We start from the raw sequence: 19,849 nt of genomic DNA, 5'->3' as shown, positions 1-19,849 counted from the left end.
CCACATCAGCTGCCTCCCGGAGTGTGACTGGAACAAGCCCGGGCCTTCACCTCCTCCTTGTTATTTTCCTGTCACAGACAAAGCCGGCATGTTGAACAGAATAGAACAAAATCTCTAGGGTCCTGAATCTTTGAATGATGGCTCGAATAAAGTCCTCATACCCCCATTTGGCTATTACATACATAGATAGCTCTACATTTTTTGGAGGGAAAGTGATATGCTGTAATTGCTTCTTTTTAATAACAATGCTTTTATGTCTCCGAGTGGATCTGTGAAATAAGGCAATTAAAGACGTGGAACGGGCGGTTTTAAGTTCTGGCTGGCTGGTCAGTCAAAACTAATGGACTTATTTTTACTTTGCAAATACTTGAATGGGATTGTGGTCCCTAATGAGAGTGGGTTTGCAGGCCGGATGACCCATGTCCTCTTGCACTCAATATAAAACACAGACAGACTCTCCCCACAGCTAGTATTAGCAAAGATGAACATTTAGAACAATGGGAAATATGAAAATATTAATCTTTTGCTAATATTAAAATCTGAGTGAAAGAATATGTGAAATAACACATTTTTAAACGATGTTAAGCTGTATTTATTAACCGAGGTGCGATGAAGGGCTGAAGGCATGTGTAAAGCAGGACGCTGCATCTTAAATGCCAAACACACAGTTCCAATATACAGGACGCTCAATGCAGAGCGCTGAATGCCAAATGCTATTTTTCTGACCTATTTGTACCCAATTTTCAACAATAAGTGAAGCACATGTTAGTTTGAACTGCTGGCCCCGTTCACTAAGTACGTCTCTCACTCTGATGTTGAACCCGATAGACAGACAAGAAGAGGAAGTTTCCACTACCTGATTTATATAATTTAATTCCATAATTATTGGTATAAATTCAATACAAAGTACTTTGGGGGTAATTTTCTGGATACCGATACTTGATACTGGTCCAATATATATAAAAAGTTGTGTCACATCTGCTCTAAAGGACAAACAAACCTGGCACAGATCAGTCCAATCTGCAGAGTGTGTTTGATAGTGACGAAATGACCCTTTCAAATGAGTATCAATACTTGCATAACAGTATCAATATCCAAATTGTCCTGAGTCAGTATCGATACAGCAATACTTCAATACCGATACTCCCATCCCTATGGCAGACAAACACCTGCTTGGACATGTCCCATTGAGAGCAGAGGATTCATGTGGCACTCGGCATTGGAACAGCAATGAGCCATCAAGACAGCAGCCAAGAAAGCATCGAGATATCTCTGGATCTATGGAGGGCGACCATGGCGACCGACGAGTGCCACCAGAACACAAGCCACAGTCTGATCAGCCTTGGCAGGGTTGCTAATGACCCCAAGTTACATCTCCAGAAGATGTTCATAGCCCCTGGCAGCTGTAGCTATCTGTTTAGCCACAACAAAAACCTTATAAAAGACAAAGATAATATTTTTGTTAACCAGCGGGACATTTACCTGTAGATCTACAAGTCAGTAAAATGTTAATCCCAATATTATATCCAAATTGAAACAATTTTTATCATTTCAGATTTTTTTCTTTCAACAAATCCATCTTTCTGTCTATTCAATAAACGTTTGATCGCACCTCACTCCTTTATATGCGTTTGCTGTTGTCTATATTCTTCTCTCACTTTCTCTAATTGGGTTACAACATCCCTTTTGCCCGATGGGGAAAATCTCTTATTCTTGTCCATCTTGAGCTTGTTTTAACGAGCGAATCAAAGAGAAACACTTGGATCCGGCTCAACAAAGCAGCGACGTCGGCCCGGTGCGATGGCTCACTCCTGTCAGGCTCTTGTGACGGCGGCGTGGCTGTTTTTAGAAGCTCTCGTACAGTAAAGCGAGTGATAGATCGTCTGCAGAGAGCCCGGGCTTAATGACAGAGGTGGGTTTTGCCTGGAACCAAAGCCGCTGGACAACATTATCGATTCGCTGGAGAAGCAGAGACAATAGATCCCAAAATGGAAAAATCATCAATGGAGATATTTAGAGGACACTTGGGGAAGAACAAAAAGGTCACTCAGAGCCATGAGGAAATTGAATTAGAATGTGGAGACAGTCAGGGTTATTGGAGGAATGCAAGATTAGTTTGCTGCGTGTAAACAAGAAATCTGCCCAGAAATAAAAGAAAAGCACCATTTCTATTGATGAAGGGTAAAAATAATGAATTGTTATTGTAATTTTGAACAAGACTTATAACCATCAGCAATATTGGTTATATTATATTAGATATGGAGGTGATAGGTGCAATATATTTGAATGATTTGCCACACTTGGACGATTAAAAACGTAACATTTGAGTGAAATAAGACTAAAGCAATAATTTGAAATAGCTCATGTGCTATGAGACATTTTTAATGATAAAGATAATAAAAAAGACAATTTTCTCAAGGTTTACAAGAAAAGTTTAACGTATAAAAGTAAAGGCCTGATTGATTTTTCTCTTTGCAGTTCAACACATTTTCTAATACTGTTAAAAAGCTTTGAGAGGGTTTGTTTTTGATATAAATGTAAAGCAAGCATGTTTTTTTTGTGCTTTGTTTTGTTTTCTCATGCCATATTCTTCTTGTAAATTGCCAACCTCCATGAAGTGCACAAACCCGCACTTGCTGTCCAAACAAATCCATCATAAAATATATATGCGTTTTTCAAATTCATCAAATGGCTTGGGTATCATTCACAAACTGGATACATACTTTTGCTGTTGAGACTGAGCAAAATGATGCCGTCTATTTAACAAAATGAAGGCTTGAACCAATTTGAAGGTATTTACCCCAGATTCACTGCACAAGAGAAGGGGGAATTCTTCACTCCACTCGCAGGGAGGTCAGTAAAACAACCTGCTGGACCTGCCAATTTCTTCAGTCTAATTGCATCACATTGGACCAGGAATTTATTTTTAGACCTAAATCCCAAGACAGTTGTGGCTACCATTGATTCTCAATAAGAGTGGCTTTCGGGGTTAATTCCATGCGATGCAGCCTATAGAGTGAAACACTAGCCCGCTACAGTCTAGTGTTGCACCTGGTTTACTAAAGGATCACGTTCAGACCCAGAGATGACGACACACGATATCAGCGCGTGGATGCATTTAGCTGAAATCAAACTCTCATTATAAACTTAGAATTGCTATAAATATTCATATTTCAGTCTGAGAACCAGTGAATAGACCAAACTGAGGGTCAGTTTCAAGGAGGTGCGATTATGATACTTTTACATTAAGTGTTATTAGTTAAATGAGGGTGCAAACACTTTTAAATGAGGTTATAATGAACCCTTTTGCACCTCTGTAGGCCTGGGCCTGCTTGAATGTAAATATTGAAAATACCAAGGAATTGTGCTTTAGATGATACATTGAAATAATAATAATATCATACCAATTAAAACCATGCCAGATGATGAATAAACTCAGTTGTTTTTACCCTTGGATATGTTATTGCTTTGTCTGGAATGCTCACATATATGGCATTAAATGTATCTATCTGCATGAAACAGGTCAGATCTGTGGAGAGGCAAGCCTGCTCATGGTAAGAGATAAAACACAGACAGGCTCTCCCCACAGCTAGAATGGGGAGAATAGATGTTTTTCAAGGTAATTTTTAGCAATTTTATAAAGAAAACACCAACGAAATTGAATTAATGCAATATACTTTGGAACATTCCAGTGAAAGCAGTAACATCTGTGAATTTATCTTTTTAAAGGTCTTTTAGGTTTTTCCAAATAATTATCTTGCGATGATTCTATGTTTTATGCTTTCAGCGCACGACAAATTCCCTCAATGGGGCGATACAATTCTCTATTTTTACATGGAATTGTCTGTCAATTGTCTGTCAATTGCAACAGTCCAATAAATTCAACTCATTTATTCCCCTCCCTTTTAATCAAAATTAACCGACCTGTCGTACATAAATAATGACTCAAATTGTAATGCAATCTTCTTGGGTCCATGTTGTTTACCCGTGGTTTTGGTATGCACATAGCGTGTAACATGAAGTCTAGCGTGTCCATGATGGTGGTCATGCTTGAGTAAGGAGCATTATGGGCTGGCTGAGCTGTTCATTGGCAGGCTCAGAAATTTAAATGAGAAATGCTAATGCAATAACAAAAGTAATACCTTTAATATTTATGTTGCCCTGACTTCTAGTAAAAATATGTTCCGGATCATAAAAACAAAACATAAAATAGTGGAGATTAGATGAGAAACTAAACTGCAAATTGTCCCAGTAATGACATTTGTGCGATTGATTAATGACTTGGGATTATACATTAAAGAAAGAGGGGGCGGTGTGAGAGCACGTTACGGGAATGCCTTGAGTGCTGATTGGTTAAGAGGCGAAGAGAGCAGGCTGTGATTGGCCAGTGATGAGGTAGGATTAGGTTCTGTGTGCAGAAATACGCTGGGCCTCAAACTAATGCTAACTTTTATTAAAATGTCAAATATAAAAATAAAAAACAAATTGGTTGTTTTATTATATGTATTACTTCAGTTTGTGGTATTGTGTTAATATGTATTATGCCTCAAAATTAGCATTGGAATGACCATTTAGACACAAGTATTCACCTGCTTCATAAGTCTCTGTATTTCTTTATTTGAGCAACAACAAAACAACAACATAGAACTGTAGAATAGGACATTGAAGTAGTGAGGCTAACAGGAGCAGGCCAGCGCCGCTGTGCACGGAGCCAGATGTCTTCCAGTCTTGGATGAATAAGCTTAATTAATAAGCTTAAGCTTAATTTAAAACATATGTAATTTTAAAATTTAATTATGTTAAGTTTTCTTCTGGAGAGTTCTCCGCCTACAGTGTTGGGAAGGAGCTGAATACATGTACTGGAAATACGTAGTCACTAAATAAATGCAGAAAAAAGGTCATGTTTTGACAAAGTAACAGAATATGTTACAAAATACATTTTAATGCAGGGAATTCATAATCTATAACTAAATACATTTTCAAAGTCCTCCCTACACTGAAAATGTTAATGCTTTGCCAGGAATATTCCACATGTATATTGAATTCATCTATCTTGCATTTCTTAAATATATGTATTTTTATTGCAAACAAATACATGCATTGATGGCTGTAAGTGAAATGTATATTAATATGCATTATATTCTAGTAAAAGCAATAACATCTCTCTGAATACAGCAGGTGCCAGACCCATCTACACTGTCTCAAACCTTCACCAATACAAAGCATGTATCTTTCATCTCCTCGTGTGAAGCATTTACACGACTGCAAGTGTCGTGTGCTGAGCGGCGCCTGCACTCATGTGGGCGTGCACCGCCACATGCACCTCTGTCATCCTCTGATCCTTAAAACACCCTTTTTCTTCACATTCCTGTGTGCTATTGAAAGGATAAATCCACAGTGTCAGCGGGCGATGGATGAAAGGTCATCACTGAGCGTTAGCACCAGGTGACCCATAAGAACACCATCTAAATGAGGGGCATTTGTAACTGTCCACTGCACAGAGAGGGCAGTCGCTGGAGGTGTGTTGTGTGGAAAATGACACCTTTTCAGAAGCTCTGAACAGCACACACAATCAGACCTGAAATTACATGATGAGGGACCAGGACTGTGAGGGAGGTGAATTTGTGGAAAAGCAAAGAGCATACAGACAAGTACATGTTTTTATTCTAAATGTGCAAATATATAAATAAGAAACTGTCCTCCCTCTGGTTCAATGCATCATACATGAAATGGTCATGCCTGAGGTGTCTGAGGTAAATGAATAAGTGCTGAACTGTTCCTTTTTAAGGTTAGACACCAGAAACCTGTATTTGTCTTACAAACAGGTAATGCAATAGAAAAGTACAAGAGCGGTGGAATAAGAATGAGCATTTTAAGCTTATTCTTATTTTTCTGATACGTTTGGGCATAAATCAGACATATTTTGGGGATTCTTTTTAATTATTATTAATTATTTTAATTGAGTAAAATGTTGGCATCGTTCCAGAATTGAAAGAGTTGTAAATGACTTCAGTGTTTAATTCAGTGCCAGTTGAATTGGTGTGTTGAGTAGAGCCCCTCCACCAGCTCTTCCTCGCTCACACATTTGAAGTTGGAGTGGGATGATGCCATCCTCTTCTCTCCTCCTCCAAAGAGTCTGTGTCTTTAGCACCACCAGGCAACAGTGCGAGCATCACTGGCACAGTGCAAGTGCGCAGGAGCCAAGCAGAGAATACAGGACCAAAATCAGCTTCTGGATCTAATTCTTTTCAAATCTGGTTCCTCTGAAAAGAAGCCCTGGGAGAAAACGGGAGAAATGCCCGGTAATTGGCGTCGATGCGCGCGTCTGAAAATGACGACAGTGGGACAGTGAATCTCTCCCTTCAGCCTCGGCTCCAGTTCTTCATATATTTTCCTGTCATATGCTCGGATGCGCCTCTTCTCCTCACAGCCTCATCACACAGGACCAGGACGGACACGGCTCCAAGGCGCAGAGGAAGAAGACGCACAGGCGCGCGCGGGAGCATCTGTGCGAAGCACTTTCATTACGCGCGGGTTTGGCTCGTTTATGGCGCGCGCTCGGAGGAATTTGGGGGAAACTTACTTAGTGCGTCCTGAAGCGGTCAATGAAGAGACAAGGCACCAGCTCCTCGCCATGATGAGTGATTCTCCTCAGCGCAGTGAGTGGTAGAAGCGCGTCGAGCTGGACTGCGACTGGCGCGTTTGGAGACCTTCCCCAGCCTCTGTCCCTCTGTCCCCAGCCTCTGTCCCTCTGTCCCCAGCCTCTGTCCCTCTGTCCCCAGCCTCTGTCCCTCTGTCCCCAGCCTCTGTCCCCTGATATGTCCTGCCAGGCGCACTCCCGCTGCTGATGTTTCATGGCTGTGCGCAGCACCAGTAGCGCGGGCCGAGAGAGGACGGGGCGACACTAAAGACAGACTTTATTCCTCCTGAGGAGCATTGCGCACGGGCTGCAGCAACTCCTCACGCGGACTTTGCCCTCGCTCCCTGCCTCACATCTTTCTCATTTCTTTCGCTGCTGTCATCGTAGTATGTCTGCACTTCGAAAGAAATTTGGGGACGATTACCAGGTAGTGACCACCTCCTCCAGCGGACCCGGCTTCAGTCAGCATCCACCGGAGAAGAAGCGAAAGAGGCAGCGCTTTGTGGACAAGAACGGGCGCTGTAATGTCCAGCACGGGAACCTGGGAGGTGAGACCAGCAGATACATCTCAGACTTGTTCACTACTCTGGTGGATTTGAAATGGCGCTGGAACCTCTTCATCTTCATCCTCACCTACACGGTGGCGTGGCTCTTCATGGCCTCCATGTGGTGGTTGATCGCCTATATCCGCGGGGACCTCAACAAAGCCCACAACGACCAGTACACACCGTGTGTAGCCAACGTCCACAACTTCCCCTCAGCCTTCCTCTTCTTCATCGAGACCGAGGCCACGATAGGCTACGGCTACAGGTACATCACGGACAAGTGCCCGGAGGGGATCATACTCTTTCTGTTCCAGTCCATCCTGGGCTCGATCGTGGACGCCTTTCTCATCGGATGCATGTTTATCAAAATGTCTCAGCCCAAGAAACGGGCCGAGACGTTGATGTTCAGCGAGCACGCCGTGATCTCCATGCGCGACGGCAAACTAACTCTCATGTTCAGGGTGGGCAACCTGCGGAACAGCCACATGGTCTCCGCACAGATCCGCTGCAAACTGCTCAAAGTAAGTGCTCCCGAGTCGCTCCAACACAGCACACACTTTACAGCGCATATTCTCTAAAGTATATGATGTGTGCATGCTCCTCTCTTCAGCACCGGCCCTGTGGTTATGTAACTCACTAACAACACAAGACAGAGCTCCAAACAGCGCGTCTATCTGGACTTTTTAATGAATCCTTCTCCCCACACTGCTCTCAGTGACGGGTGAGAAAATGTGCCACTTATTCCTGATCATTAGGCCACGTTGCTTCCCCCATTACCTCAGCTCCTGCAACTTTGAACAGCCCCCACATGTGTCAACACTGCGCAGCATCCAGATTATTCATATTTTATGGATGTGCGTAATGCTGTCACACTCTTCAGGCATATGGCACACATCAGCCACAGCATTATGGCTCAGTGCTGGAATGGGATCGAGTTATAGAAATAAAAGGACTTATGCAATTTTACCTGTGATTGTTGCTGAACTGTGCCATTCATGATCAAACAACGGAGCTAAAAGTGTTGCCCATAATGTATTGGCTGATTTGTAAAGGAGAAGATTTATTTCTCGCAAAAAAACACAAAATCTGATTTCTGCTCTATTTATCTAATTACAGCTCATTTCTATGGCCACATCACAAAGTAAAATACAAGTAAACAAAAAATGAACCACAACACTATCTATGGGTTTCAACTTCCTGTTTCATGCAACATTTTGAGGACTTTTCACCGTTTAAAAGACAGAATAATTTGTTTAAAATCAATATTTCCTATGGCAACGGTCCAAATGACGAATCACTCTGAAATCGTGGATAAGTAAATAGTGTAGTACAATGCTCCTTTTGCACTGAAGTATTAAAACAAAGAGAATTAAGGCAGATGCGCTAATAATATCGGCTCGATGTATCGGCCACCCAATAAATCAGTCAATCTCTAAAGCTAGTGGCTTTCTAAGCATATAATAATTCATTTTAATGTTGATTGTTTATTGAAGTGAATATATTAAAGCGCTTTGGGTGCCTTCAAATTGCTATACAAATTTAATCCATAATTTATCATTAGCAGCCCCATGAGTTTTTAAACATCATTTGCATAATATTCTTCAGACGTATCACTTTTAAAGCTGAAGAACCAAAAGTAATATTCATGAATCATGTTTTGAAGAGCTGGTTAATGACTTCTCTCACAGACTATAGACCTTTTGCCATAATTTGGAAACAGTGGTTGTAAGCAGTCTTTTAGCGCCATCTTAAATCTCATATTACAAAAATGATTAACAATATTATTATTGTGTTTGGCGGGAGCCCACGGAAATCTGTGAAACACTGCAATTTTAGCTCCTTCTTGCCAATCATTGGTCTATTTTTGCGATAATAAACACACAAGCAGACTTTTTCCAGTTGTTCGTCGTAACGTGTGCGGCTCTTCGTACTTAATGCCTCGTTTTACCAGAAGGGGGAGTCAAGAGCAACTTCCTTCACAGAAATAACTCTTGTGTGGCGGCTGCTGCTCCAGTGATGCGCTGAGAGGAGAAGAAAATACACATCTAACAGCACAGATGGCCCTCTTCTCATGCAGTTAGCAACTAGCCCTCGTTAGCCATCATTAACAAAGCAACTGTGAAAAACACGATCTGCAAAACGCTAAAGTTGCACATTTGATGCACTTTTTCCTTGATTCATTCTGGCCGTTGCCATATTGTCCTTTTTGACAGCTCTTCAAAATGATACTTGATTGGACTTGAAAACAAATGCTTATTTGTTTGTCTAGATATAAATTTGGATTAAGGCCAGTTAACGAAACGCTAAATGGAAAGAGCATTTGGAGCCACTTTGACGCTTGTCCGTAACAGTAAATCATTAAATGGAATGGTATAACCTCCCATGTTTTTAAAAAAGTAAAAGAAGTATTCCGACATACCTATGAAGAAAAGCATTTTACTGTATTAACATTAACATGGCAAAGAAAGAAAGAAAGAAAGAAAGAAAGAAAGTGTAATTTTCTTCACAAAAAGTGCATCATAATGATTTAGTGAATAGCTCTAATTGAACATCTTTAGTGTTAAACTTCTTCTCACCTCTCACATTTCATAGCTTTGTCAATCTGCTGTTAATAACTACATAATGTGTTCTCAGCAGACAAACATCAGGTCTGAAATACATGAAATACTGCTCTGTGTTAGTGCAAAGAAGACATAAAGTACATGGACTCACAGTTACAGACCCACCTGGACTCATTTCATAATATAATTCAGGTGATATGAACACTGTCATTTTAGGATTAGCCAATCGCGATCTGTTAGCGGCGTCTCGCACAAAAATCAAAGCAGAGGCGACAAGGCGTTTGAATAATAAGTCCACTTATTTAGACAGGCTTTACTCCTGATAGAGATGTGTCCATATTATTGTATTAGTTTAGCATTTTTTGTAATTTTCTTTTGTTGATTGTTGTTTTAGGACTGTGAGTTCTTCGCTGTGAAAGGTGTTAAAAGTACTAAGAAAAGGAAGACAATTTTGAAATCATAATTTATATTTACCACTAATGGCCTGTTGTATAAAATGGATTATAATTAATTTGTCAGTAATTGGCTATCTATTGGCTTGTTGCTTGAGTATGGCTGAATTGGCAGACCACCCTGTGCAGCCGCAGCCACTGGGGCCAGTTATAAGATTATTAAAAGGACACACAAACAGCCAAATCTGATGTGAGTAATCTGATTTCTTTCTGATCACGGTCCCACAGATGACTCACTTCAGATGTTGTGTTTACAGTTCACTTAAAGGTTCAGAAATTAGATAATAATGTAATTTTGGTGCGTGTAAACACAGCCAGTGACTCTGGTGGTCCTGGTTCAGTTTTATCTTTGAATTCACAATGTAATAAATATTCAAAGAGTAATTTTCTTTTGATTTATTTGTGTCCTTGGGCAAGACACTAATCTTGCTTGTTTGTTTGTGTATTCAGAATGGCCGTTGGCACAGTTTGAAGAGAGAATGGCTGCGCAATTAATTAAAATTCAAAATTGAAATCCAGTCATTTGAAATCGTCAATTGTAATCGACTGGTTTGTGGTTTGGAGCGGATTTCTGATTTAGGAAGAATACATTTGACAAATGTTTGTGTTAAATGGCACGGATATTAAGTCTGTCATTTATGTTCATGAAATTAGTATTAAAAGTAACATTTATTTGTTTTTAATGAGAAAAAACAAATCAAATTGGGAAAAATATAAGATGGAGTGAAGAAAATGGCACAACATACTTTCAACACACTCGATTTTACGTCTCTTACCTCTTTCCTCTTTTGTCCCACTGACCTGCTGTCCTTCCCCATCCTTCCTCATCCTTTCCTGTCCTTCCCCGTCCCTCCCCGTTCTTCCCTGTTCTTCCCTGTCCTTCCCTATCCTTCTCCGTCCTTCTCCGTCCATGCCTGTCCTTCCTTGTCCTTAGTCCCGGCAGACCCCTGAGGGAGAGTTCCTTCCTCTGGATCAGCTGGAGCTGGACGTGGGCTTCAGCACGGGTGCGGACCAGCTCTTCCTGGTGTCTCCTCTCACCATCTGCCACGTCATCGACCCCAAGAGCCCGTTCTACGACCTGTCGCAGCGCTCCATGCAGACGGAGCAGTTTGAGATCGTGGTCATCCTGGAGGGCATCGTAGAAACCACAGGTGAGTAGGTTTTCAGGATTTGTAAGGCTTGTTTTGAAAAGGCACTAGTGGTGGTGTTTTGGTCAAGTTGGTCAATGAGATTTTTCTGCTTGTAGACTTTATTATATGGAACGATGAGCAGTTTGGCCTGAGGTGAAGACTGGAGAAAGACTTTCAGCAGTAATTGTCAGAGCAGTGATTTGGACCTCACAATGCAGAGGCAAACACATCTAGACTTATAGACCACAATGCAGAGATAGTCAAAACAACTTTAGATTGTACTGGTTAAAGATCAGAAGTTTCCCATCTCAGACAAAAAGCTGAACTCTACAATATTTAATGTGAGATTCATGTGAAATCAAACTTTATGAGTGCACTTGTCGTACTGTTCTGAAGTGTGATCTCCTGCATCTTAAAGTCATTTTGGAAAAATGCAAGTCTTGATCTTGGTGGTTTGATAAGAAAAAAACAGAGAACAGATGCATTCCACTCTCGTGGCTCAAATGGAATAAAAGACTACAACTTACATTGGGCACCTTGTTTTACAATACACTGACCCTAAATAAAAAAAAAAAATCCAAAATCATACTTCATAAAGAAGATAATCCTTTCCCTGTACAGAGCGGTATCCACTGGCTGGAAATAATCAAAATAATCAAAAATGTCACAGGTTAAATGGGATCTAAGTGTACTCTGGCCTTTAAATGTACACTGTGCACACAATGATAAAAACATTACAATGGACCTTGGAAGACTCGCTGACTTTAGGTAATGGGACCCATGTAAATAAGCATAAAACCTGTAGAGTCTGGTGAACAGTGCAGGATTATATTGTGTGATTAGGGTGGACATTCGGACAGTTTGGTTGTTTTTAATGTTGTCCTTTCTCTGCACTAACGAGAGAAAGTGAGGACACAATCATTAATACTTTTGTATCAGACATCATGTGTTAGGTAAGCTAGACATAAGGTAGATTTAAATGTCACCACACAGAATAGTTTACATCACTGACCATACCACTGGTGCGGTACTACTATTATTCATATATAGTATTGTATACATACCCACATTACTTTTGAATCAGATTTTACAACCTTTTTGGACATTATGACATAAGAGTACCTGTATATTCCTTTCATGCCTTTATCCATGTCTAATTTCTATGGCACCCGTCTCCTTGATATTGATTCAAAGGTGTAGATTAAAGCTGTACGGTGGGCCACATTACCAGGCGGCGTACAGTCCTCTCTTTGTGTTAAAAGCCAAGTCCAAATGGCCCTTTTATTGACCATTTAATTGCATCTAATCAATTTCCTCGGCAGTAAACATCGGCAGATATCATCATCGCAGCGGTTAGCACGCAATAGAATGGACCCACAATGGACCGGATAACTTTCAGTTGGGATAGAAAAAGCAATCCACACAAGTTTCCCTCTATACATTTTCTTGAAAGCTATTCCAGGGGGGCTTTTTTTTTTTTTTTTTTTTTTGGAAGTCTTTGAGACGCAGTGGGAAAAATCGTTTGCTCTCTAAGCAAGGCCCCTGTGGAATTAGAGAGAATCCATTTGCACCAGAAGAGTAATGCCCCAAGTCTTGGCTGTGGTCAGTCTGAATTGATTTGACACCAGTTTTATACATATAGCGATACATTGTGCTGTCGTAAAGTCATTGGAAATAGAGTTGGTTTAGCAAAGACATCAGAGTACATTTACATGGCCAGTGAAAATTGAATGAATCACTAGAATAATCAGATAACAAAGTAATAAAATCAGATGTTTGGTGTGTGTTCATCAAAAACACATAGAGTAACACGAGTTTTAGCAATCAGAGATAAATCAGATTACTCACATGCAGGGTTGTCAAAAAATAAATAAAAAAATCAGATACTAGATACTCATTAAAAAATCATACGAACAGGACAAAATGTGACCTTTCTTGAACAGGTTTTGAATGATCTGAGCTTTATTGAAATATTTGTATGATTATTTCAGCTGATTTAATTAGTGGAATAGTCAAATTTGTGTTCAAGAAAGAGCAGTATTACGTCAAAATAATAGAAGTAAGAAAATAAAGCAAGTGTTAAAAAAAGTATTTTGGGAAACTGCTTCTCAAGTAAGTGTGACATCTAATCTTTAACAGTAAGTGAATATAATTGGAAGGACAAAACATGAAATAGTGCATAAACACATTTAAAAGCATCAACACAAAAAGGAGACAAACTACATCATATCTGAAGGAGACAAATGTTCAAATCATAAATAAAATGGTCAACATAAAGGTTTTGTTGCCTGTAGATTTGCTCACAGTGTGAGAGGAAACAAAACTGTACAATATATCACTCAAGTATGCTCAGGAGTGGCTCTGGAGAGGCACTGGGGCTTCTCTGGCTCTGGCTCTGATGTGGCTCTAGCGTGGCTCTGCTAGCAGCTCTGGCATGGCTCTGACGTGGCTCTGGGGCGGCTCTGGCGTGGCTCTAGCGTGGCTCTAGCGTGGCTCTGGCTCTGACGTGGCTCTAGCGTGGCTCTGGCGTGGCTCTGGCGTGGCTCTGGCGTGGCTCTGGCGTGGCTCTGGCTTGGCTCTGGCGTGGCTCTAGCGTGGCTCTAGCGTGGCTCTAGCGTGGCTCTGCTAGCAGCTCTAGGGCGGCTCTAGCATGGCTCTGGGGCGACTAAGGAGCGGCTCTGGGGCAACTAAGGAGCGGCTCTGGAGAGGCTCTGGATGGCACTGGAACGGCTCTGGCGTGGCTCTGGGATGGCTCTGGGGCGGCTCTGGCGTGGCTCTAGCGTGGCTCTGGCTCTGACGTGGCTATAGCGTGGCTCTGCTAGCAGCTCTGGCGTGGCTCTGGCGTGGCTCTAGCGTGGCTCTGGCTCTGACGTGGCTCTAGCGTGGCTCTGGCGTGGCTCTGGCGTGGCTCTGGCGTGGCTCTGGCGTGGCTCTGGCTTGGCTCTGGCGTGGCTCTAGCGTGGCTCTAGCGTGGCTCTGCTAGCAGCTCTAGGGCGGCTCTAGCATGGCTCTGGGGCGACTAAGGAGCGGCTCTGGGGCGACTAAGGAGCGGCTCTGGAGAGGCTCTGGATGGCACTGGAACGGCTCTGGCGTGGCTCTGGGATGGCTCTGGGGCGGCTCTGGCGTGGCTCTAGCGTGGCTCTGGCTCTGACGTGGCTATAGCGTGGCTCTGCTAGCAGCTCTGGCGTGGCTCTGGCGTGGCTCTAGCGTGGCTCTGGCTCTGACGTGGCTCTAGCGTGGCTCTGCTAGCAGCTCTGGGGCGGCTCTAGCATGGCTCTGGCGTGGCTCTGGCGTGGCTCTGGTGTGGCTCTGGTGTGGCTCTAGCGTGGCCCTGCTAGCAGCTCTGGGGCGGCTCTAGCATGGCTCTGGCGTGGCTCTGGTGTGGCTCTGATGTGGCTCTAGCATGGCTCTGCTAGCAGCTCTGTGGCGGCTCTAGCATGGCTCTGGCGTGGCTCTGGCGTGGCTCTGGCGTGGCTCTGGCGTGGCTCTAGCATGGCTCTGCTAGTAGCTCTGGCGTGGCTCTGGCGTGGCTCTGGCTCTGGTGTGGCTCTAGCGTGGCTCTGCTAGCAGCTCTGGTGTGGCTCTAGCGTGGCTCTGCTAGCAGCTCTGGTGTGGCTCTAGCGTGGCTCTGCTAGCAGCTCTGGGGCGGCTCTAGCGTGGCTCTGGCGTGGCTCTGGCTCTGGTGTGGCTCTAGCGTGGCTCTGCTAGCAGCTCTGGGGCGGCTCTAGCGTTGCTCTGGCTTGGCTCTAGCGTTGCTCTGGCGTGGCTCTGGCGTGGCTCTGGCGTGGCTCTAGCGTGGCTCTGGCGTGGCTCTGGCGTGGCTCTAGCGTGGCTCTGACGTGGCTCTGGCGTGGCTCTGGCGTGGCTCTGGCGTGGCTCTAGCGTGGCTCTGGCGTGGCTCTGGCGTGGCTCTGGCGTGGCTCTAGCGTGGCTCTGACGTGGCTCTGGCGTGGCTATGGCGTGGCTCTGGCGTGGCTCTAGCGTGGCTCTGGCGTGGCTCTAGCGTGGCTCTGGCGTGGCTCTGGCGTGGCTCTGGCGTGGCTCTGGCGTGGCTCTAGCGTGGCTCTGGCGTGGCTCTGGCGTGGCTCTGGCTCTGGTGTGGCTCTAGCGTGGCTCTGCTAGCAGCTCTGGGGCGGCTCTAGCGTGGCTCTGGCGTGGCTCTGGCTCTGGTGTGGCTCTAGCGTGGCTCTGCTAGCAGCTCTGGGGCGGCTCTAGCGTTGCTCTGGCTTGGCTCTAGCGTTGCTCTGGCGTGGCTCTGGCGTGGCTCTGGCGTGGCTCTAGCGTGGCTCTGGCGTGGCTCTGGCGTGGCTCTAGCGTGGCTCTGACGTGGCTCTGGCGTGGCTATGGCGTGGCTCTGGCGTGGCTCTGGCGTGGCTCTGGCGTGGCTCTAGCGTGGCTCTGGCGTGGCTCTAGCGTGGCTCTGGCGTGGCTCTAGCGTGGCTCTGGCGTGGCTCTGGCGTGGCTCTGGCGTGGCTCTAGCGTGGCTCTGGCGTGGCTCTGACGTGGCTCTAGCGTGGCTCTGCTAGCAGCTCTGGAGCTTGAGTTAGTTGAACAGACAGGTACGACATGATTGAAGGTTGGTGTGTTCGTGCTCCACTACATCTCTCACTCTCAGGGCAGACACTGGAAAACCATGTGTTCTTTTATTATTACCTGGAAGAGCCAACCTAAGAGAGCAAATGGTTCGCTTTAATCTTATCACCATGTTATTCATGCCCAGATAACACCGGTAATTGCAACGTCGAGTAATGTCAAGTGCATGATGGAGATAAAGCATAAATCTGATCTCAATCAATCATGTTAATGTGTATTTCATGTCAGACGATTGTTATAAGCAGCTGCTCTCTTTCTCTGCTTGTAGATTTTCCAAGAGGAGACATAGAAATGGCAAAGAGAAGGATTTGTTTTGAGTAGACAGGGGCTGGTGGAGAGGAGAAGATGGAGAGGGTGAGGCGGCTGGTGTTTTGGCTGCTATTGTGCAGGAGAGTTACAGAATATGAACTGGCCATCTTATACTATTGCTATTGGTGCTATTGGCAATCTTAATACATTTTTGATTCTTCTTATGACAAGATATTAAGGCAATTCATCAGAAATGTGTTTGTAACTTGTTGCTGAGGGTCAAATCATGCAGAAAAACATGAACAAACTCTAAAATTATCCACAAAAGGACAGACATATATTTTCCTTATTTTTTGTTCAGATTATTATAGATGATATTCTCAATATTCACTTTTATTTGACATATATCCAAAATAACAAATGCGTTATGGTCTATATTTTATCAAAAATCAAACTGTCTGATATGAAACTATATGCCCAGTTATCTTTCTTTAAAATCCAGGTTTTATTTTGTAGTAAACATTCTTCAAGCAGCCAGGGTTTATTATTCTTAATCTTTTTATTTTTGAATCATAAACACTCTTATAATCAGTATATATTGCACAGAATTTGGGGTCAAACGCCAAACACGTTCCATTAGTGGTTGGATGGCCATAAAGACACATTCATAAAAACAATGTTAAAAAGTAAGCAAAAGTGTCCTGGAACAATAAGTTAAAGGTTTGTTGTTCCTTCTCTATCAGACAATATGTATAGACATAGATTGAGTGGAATGTATAAAATAGATAGAATAAATATAGAAAAAACAACTAAACTAATCTACTAAATAAGACAAGATGAATATTCTTAATACACTCTGCTGGATCAATCAAATACAACTTTCACACTTTATACCGGTAATCAGAATACATTTGAATGAATGCAAAGTAGCATAAAGTAGTAATAAATCATATTTAGCATCTTAAAACTTTAGATAGATGTGTATTTTTCATGGTCGATGTGATACCAATGTTTTAGATTTGTATAAGTCTCCTCAAAATATATGAAGTGATTTTACAGTAAGTGTTTTTACAGTGCGCTGGTCTGCATTATAAAAGTATAATAAGGACAAATTATAGAAATAGAAACTACTCACAAACTACTAACTCATAAGGGAACAATAACGTGTAATCACATTTGTGCAGAGCTGTCTTTGCATCAAACTATCTGCCATACAGCACCATAGATTGAAAACAGTAATTAAAATCACCATTGGTTACACATCAGGCTAAGAGAGAAGTGTGTGCGGCGCGTCGACACAATCTATAGCAGCCGTTTACATAAGTGCAACAAGAGCTTACCAAACGCTATATGTTGTTCCCTCATAAGCCTATGTAAAGTGTGGCAATCAAACAAGCAGCAACATGTAAACGCTGCAGTTATTTTAATGCCCCTCTAATTATCCGCTCTCTCTCTCTCCGTTAGCGCTCATAATACGCTGTTTATCACTCCGGTTTGATGGCCCGCATTAGCACCATCTTTCATGTTCATTTCCAAGTGATTTCCCCCTCTCCTTCGTCTCTGGAAAGCCTGACGTAGAAGCCTGAAGAAACAATCCCTGGGTTTAAAAATTGATGTACAGTGAAAGTCCAAATCCTCAGACGCTTTCATTTTCAGGCCCATGTAACTCTGTTTCCATGGCAACCTCCTCCTCCTTGAGTTTTCCGGATTGCAGCACTGCACCTAAACTTGGATATTTTTGCGTGTGTGTTTGTTTTATCCTTTATTTCTATGCTATGTGTAGGAATCATTTGCATATTCCGTAGATGTGGGACGTAATTGCGTTTTCATCAAGAACATGTGTTAGTTTTGGAATGGTTGGTGCTGCGTTTACAAGCGCAGGTGATCTAGCACATGAAGTATGGGATGAAATATTTAAAAGGCTCTGTTTACTAGAGGAGAGGAGAGATTGACTCTGTACAGTAAGGGATTTAACGGCCTCTGCAAAGAAGGTTTAGTGGTTCTGAGAATACTGAGAATGAGATGCAGACAACACACAATTCACAAAAAACTGAATGTGAGAGGCGCTGTTTGTACAAGAGATTCCATAAGAAACATAAAACACATGGCACAAAAGACTAGATGTTGAATTCCGTACCAAAAACACTTAATAAAAATAAGATTACAATATTATATTTGGTCAAATGTTTATAGCATGTCAACAATTCATTGTTTTTCTTACTATTGGTGAAAATTAAGATTTGAAAAGAAAGAACATTTTAGATTTGAAGAATTTCAGTTGAGTGTTTTAGGATTTTCATAATAAAAATAATAATAAATATAGCCGCAAGCGGCAATGATCGGCCCTCGCCACGCCGCCGCCACGCCGCCGCCACACCGCCGCCACGCCGCAAGAGGAGGGGGCGCTAACGCGCCCCAATTGTCCTTTTATTACGCCTACTGCTGAATCTGTGACGCTGTCACATCTTCTCCCCTTTGTTTTACCATCAAAAAGCAATTTTATTTTGAATTCTTGGCAAAATGTGCGGCTTTGCCGCACAGACACCGTGACTCTTTGAATGAAAATGTGGATAACTTTTGATGGTCTTGAAGATGAGTCTCACCAAATTTCAGGTTAATAGGGCTGACGCCCTGGGAGGAGTTTGTGAAAGTCTAAAGTGTAAACATGTTCTGGCGATTTCCCCATTGGAATAACATGAAAGGTTTCGGTCATCGTTACGGCAACGCCATAACAATTATGACATGAGTCATTGACTTTTTTGATGGGGATGCTAAAATTGAGTTGTGTGTCAAATTTCATATAATTTCGCAAAACTAAACATTTAACCTCCATATAAAATCTGTAGGGGGCGCTGTGGCGCCAAATGAATTTATTTCACTTCAAGTAGGTTTAGGGCAAAGAGTTTAACAACTGATTCTAATTTGACGAAATTCGGACTTTATCTGCGCAAACGGCAGAAATTTTAAATATGGGAGATTTCTGAAATTCTAGCTACAGTTTGCGGCTTCGCCGCACAGAGACCGTGAGAGGTATCAATGTAATTTGGATAACTTTTGATGTCCCACTCCTCAGTAGCATTTTCACCAAATTTCAGCTTTTTAGGGCCAACGCCCTGGGAGGAGTTCGTAAAAGTACGACGTTTGGAAAAACTCCGAAGTCATGTTTAGCCATTTTTGAAGCAATATGGCCGACATTTGGTTGGGCGGACGGCGTTGCCGTAATAATATTTTTTACTTCTCTTGTCACCATCTACCTCTGCGCAAAATTTCATGATTCTACGATCAGATTTTTTTTGGGTCATTTCCCATCTCTCAATGCATTTTTGGTACATTTGGGGGCGCTGACGCGCCAATTTTTTTAATTTTAGAAAAGGGAAATAGCCAGAATGTAGAGAGGCACGATTTTTAGAGGTGTGCAAATTTTTGTGACTTTTCGTCAATGTTCACTGGGTGAAAAATAGGGGGGTTGGTCCCGAGAAGAAGAAAGAAAGAAAGAAAGAAAGAATTAAAGCCGCAAGCGGCATCCAACGGCCCTCGCGGGCCGCCGGCCTTCCGACTCTGCGCTTTTGACTTGATAAAGATGGCGCCCTTATTGTGTCTTGAATAAAAAAAGAACTTGACAGACGGCGACACATTGGACATGGCCAATCCAGTGCAAATGAACACAAGTGTCAGTCAA

At 42.8% G+C, this 19,849-nt stretch overlaps 1 protein-coding gene across 1 annotated transcript in view; it reads left to right on the top strand.

Annotated features, from left to right (window-relative positions):
• The first annotated feature begins 6,819 nt into the window (after nt 1-6,819).
• The window catches only part of kcnj3a (potassium inwardly rectifying channel subfamily J member 3a), a 76,547-nt gene continuing 63,517 nt past the window's right edge, over nt 6,820-19,849 (top strand). Inside the window, exons 1-2 of the mRNA XM_072444366.1 lie at nt 6,820-7,706; nt 11,133-11,349. Coding sequence (XP_072300467.1) covers nt 7,029-7,706; nt 11,133-11,349 — 895 coding nt within the window. The 5' untranslated portion in view covers nt 6,820-7,028. The remainder of the gene's footprint in view (nt 7,707-11,132; nt 11,350-19,849) is intronic.

The sequence above is a fragment of the Eucyclogobius newberryi genome, unplaced genomic scaffold, assembly GCF_026437365.1.
Source record: "Eucyclogobius newberryi isolate DKJ021-1_F unplaced genomic scaffold, fEucNew1.0.hap1 SCAF_14, whole genome shotgun sequence".
In the NCBI taxonomy this organism is placed as follows: domain Eukaryota; kingdom Metazoa; phylum Chordata; class Actinopteri; order Gobiiformes; family Gobiidae; genus Eucyclogobius; species Eucyclogobius newberryi.
The sequence above is the reverse complement of the archived record's forward strand: the minus strand, read 5'-3'. Positions and strand labels throughout refer to the sequence as shown.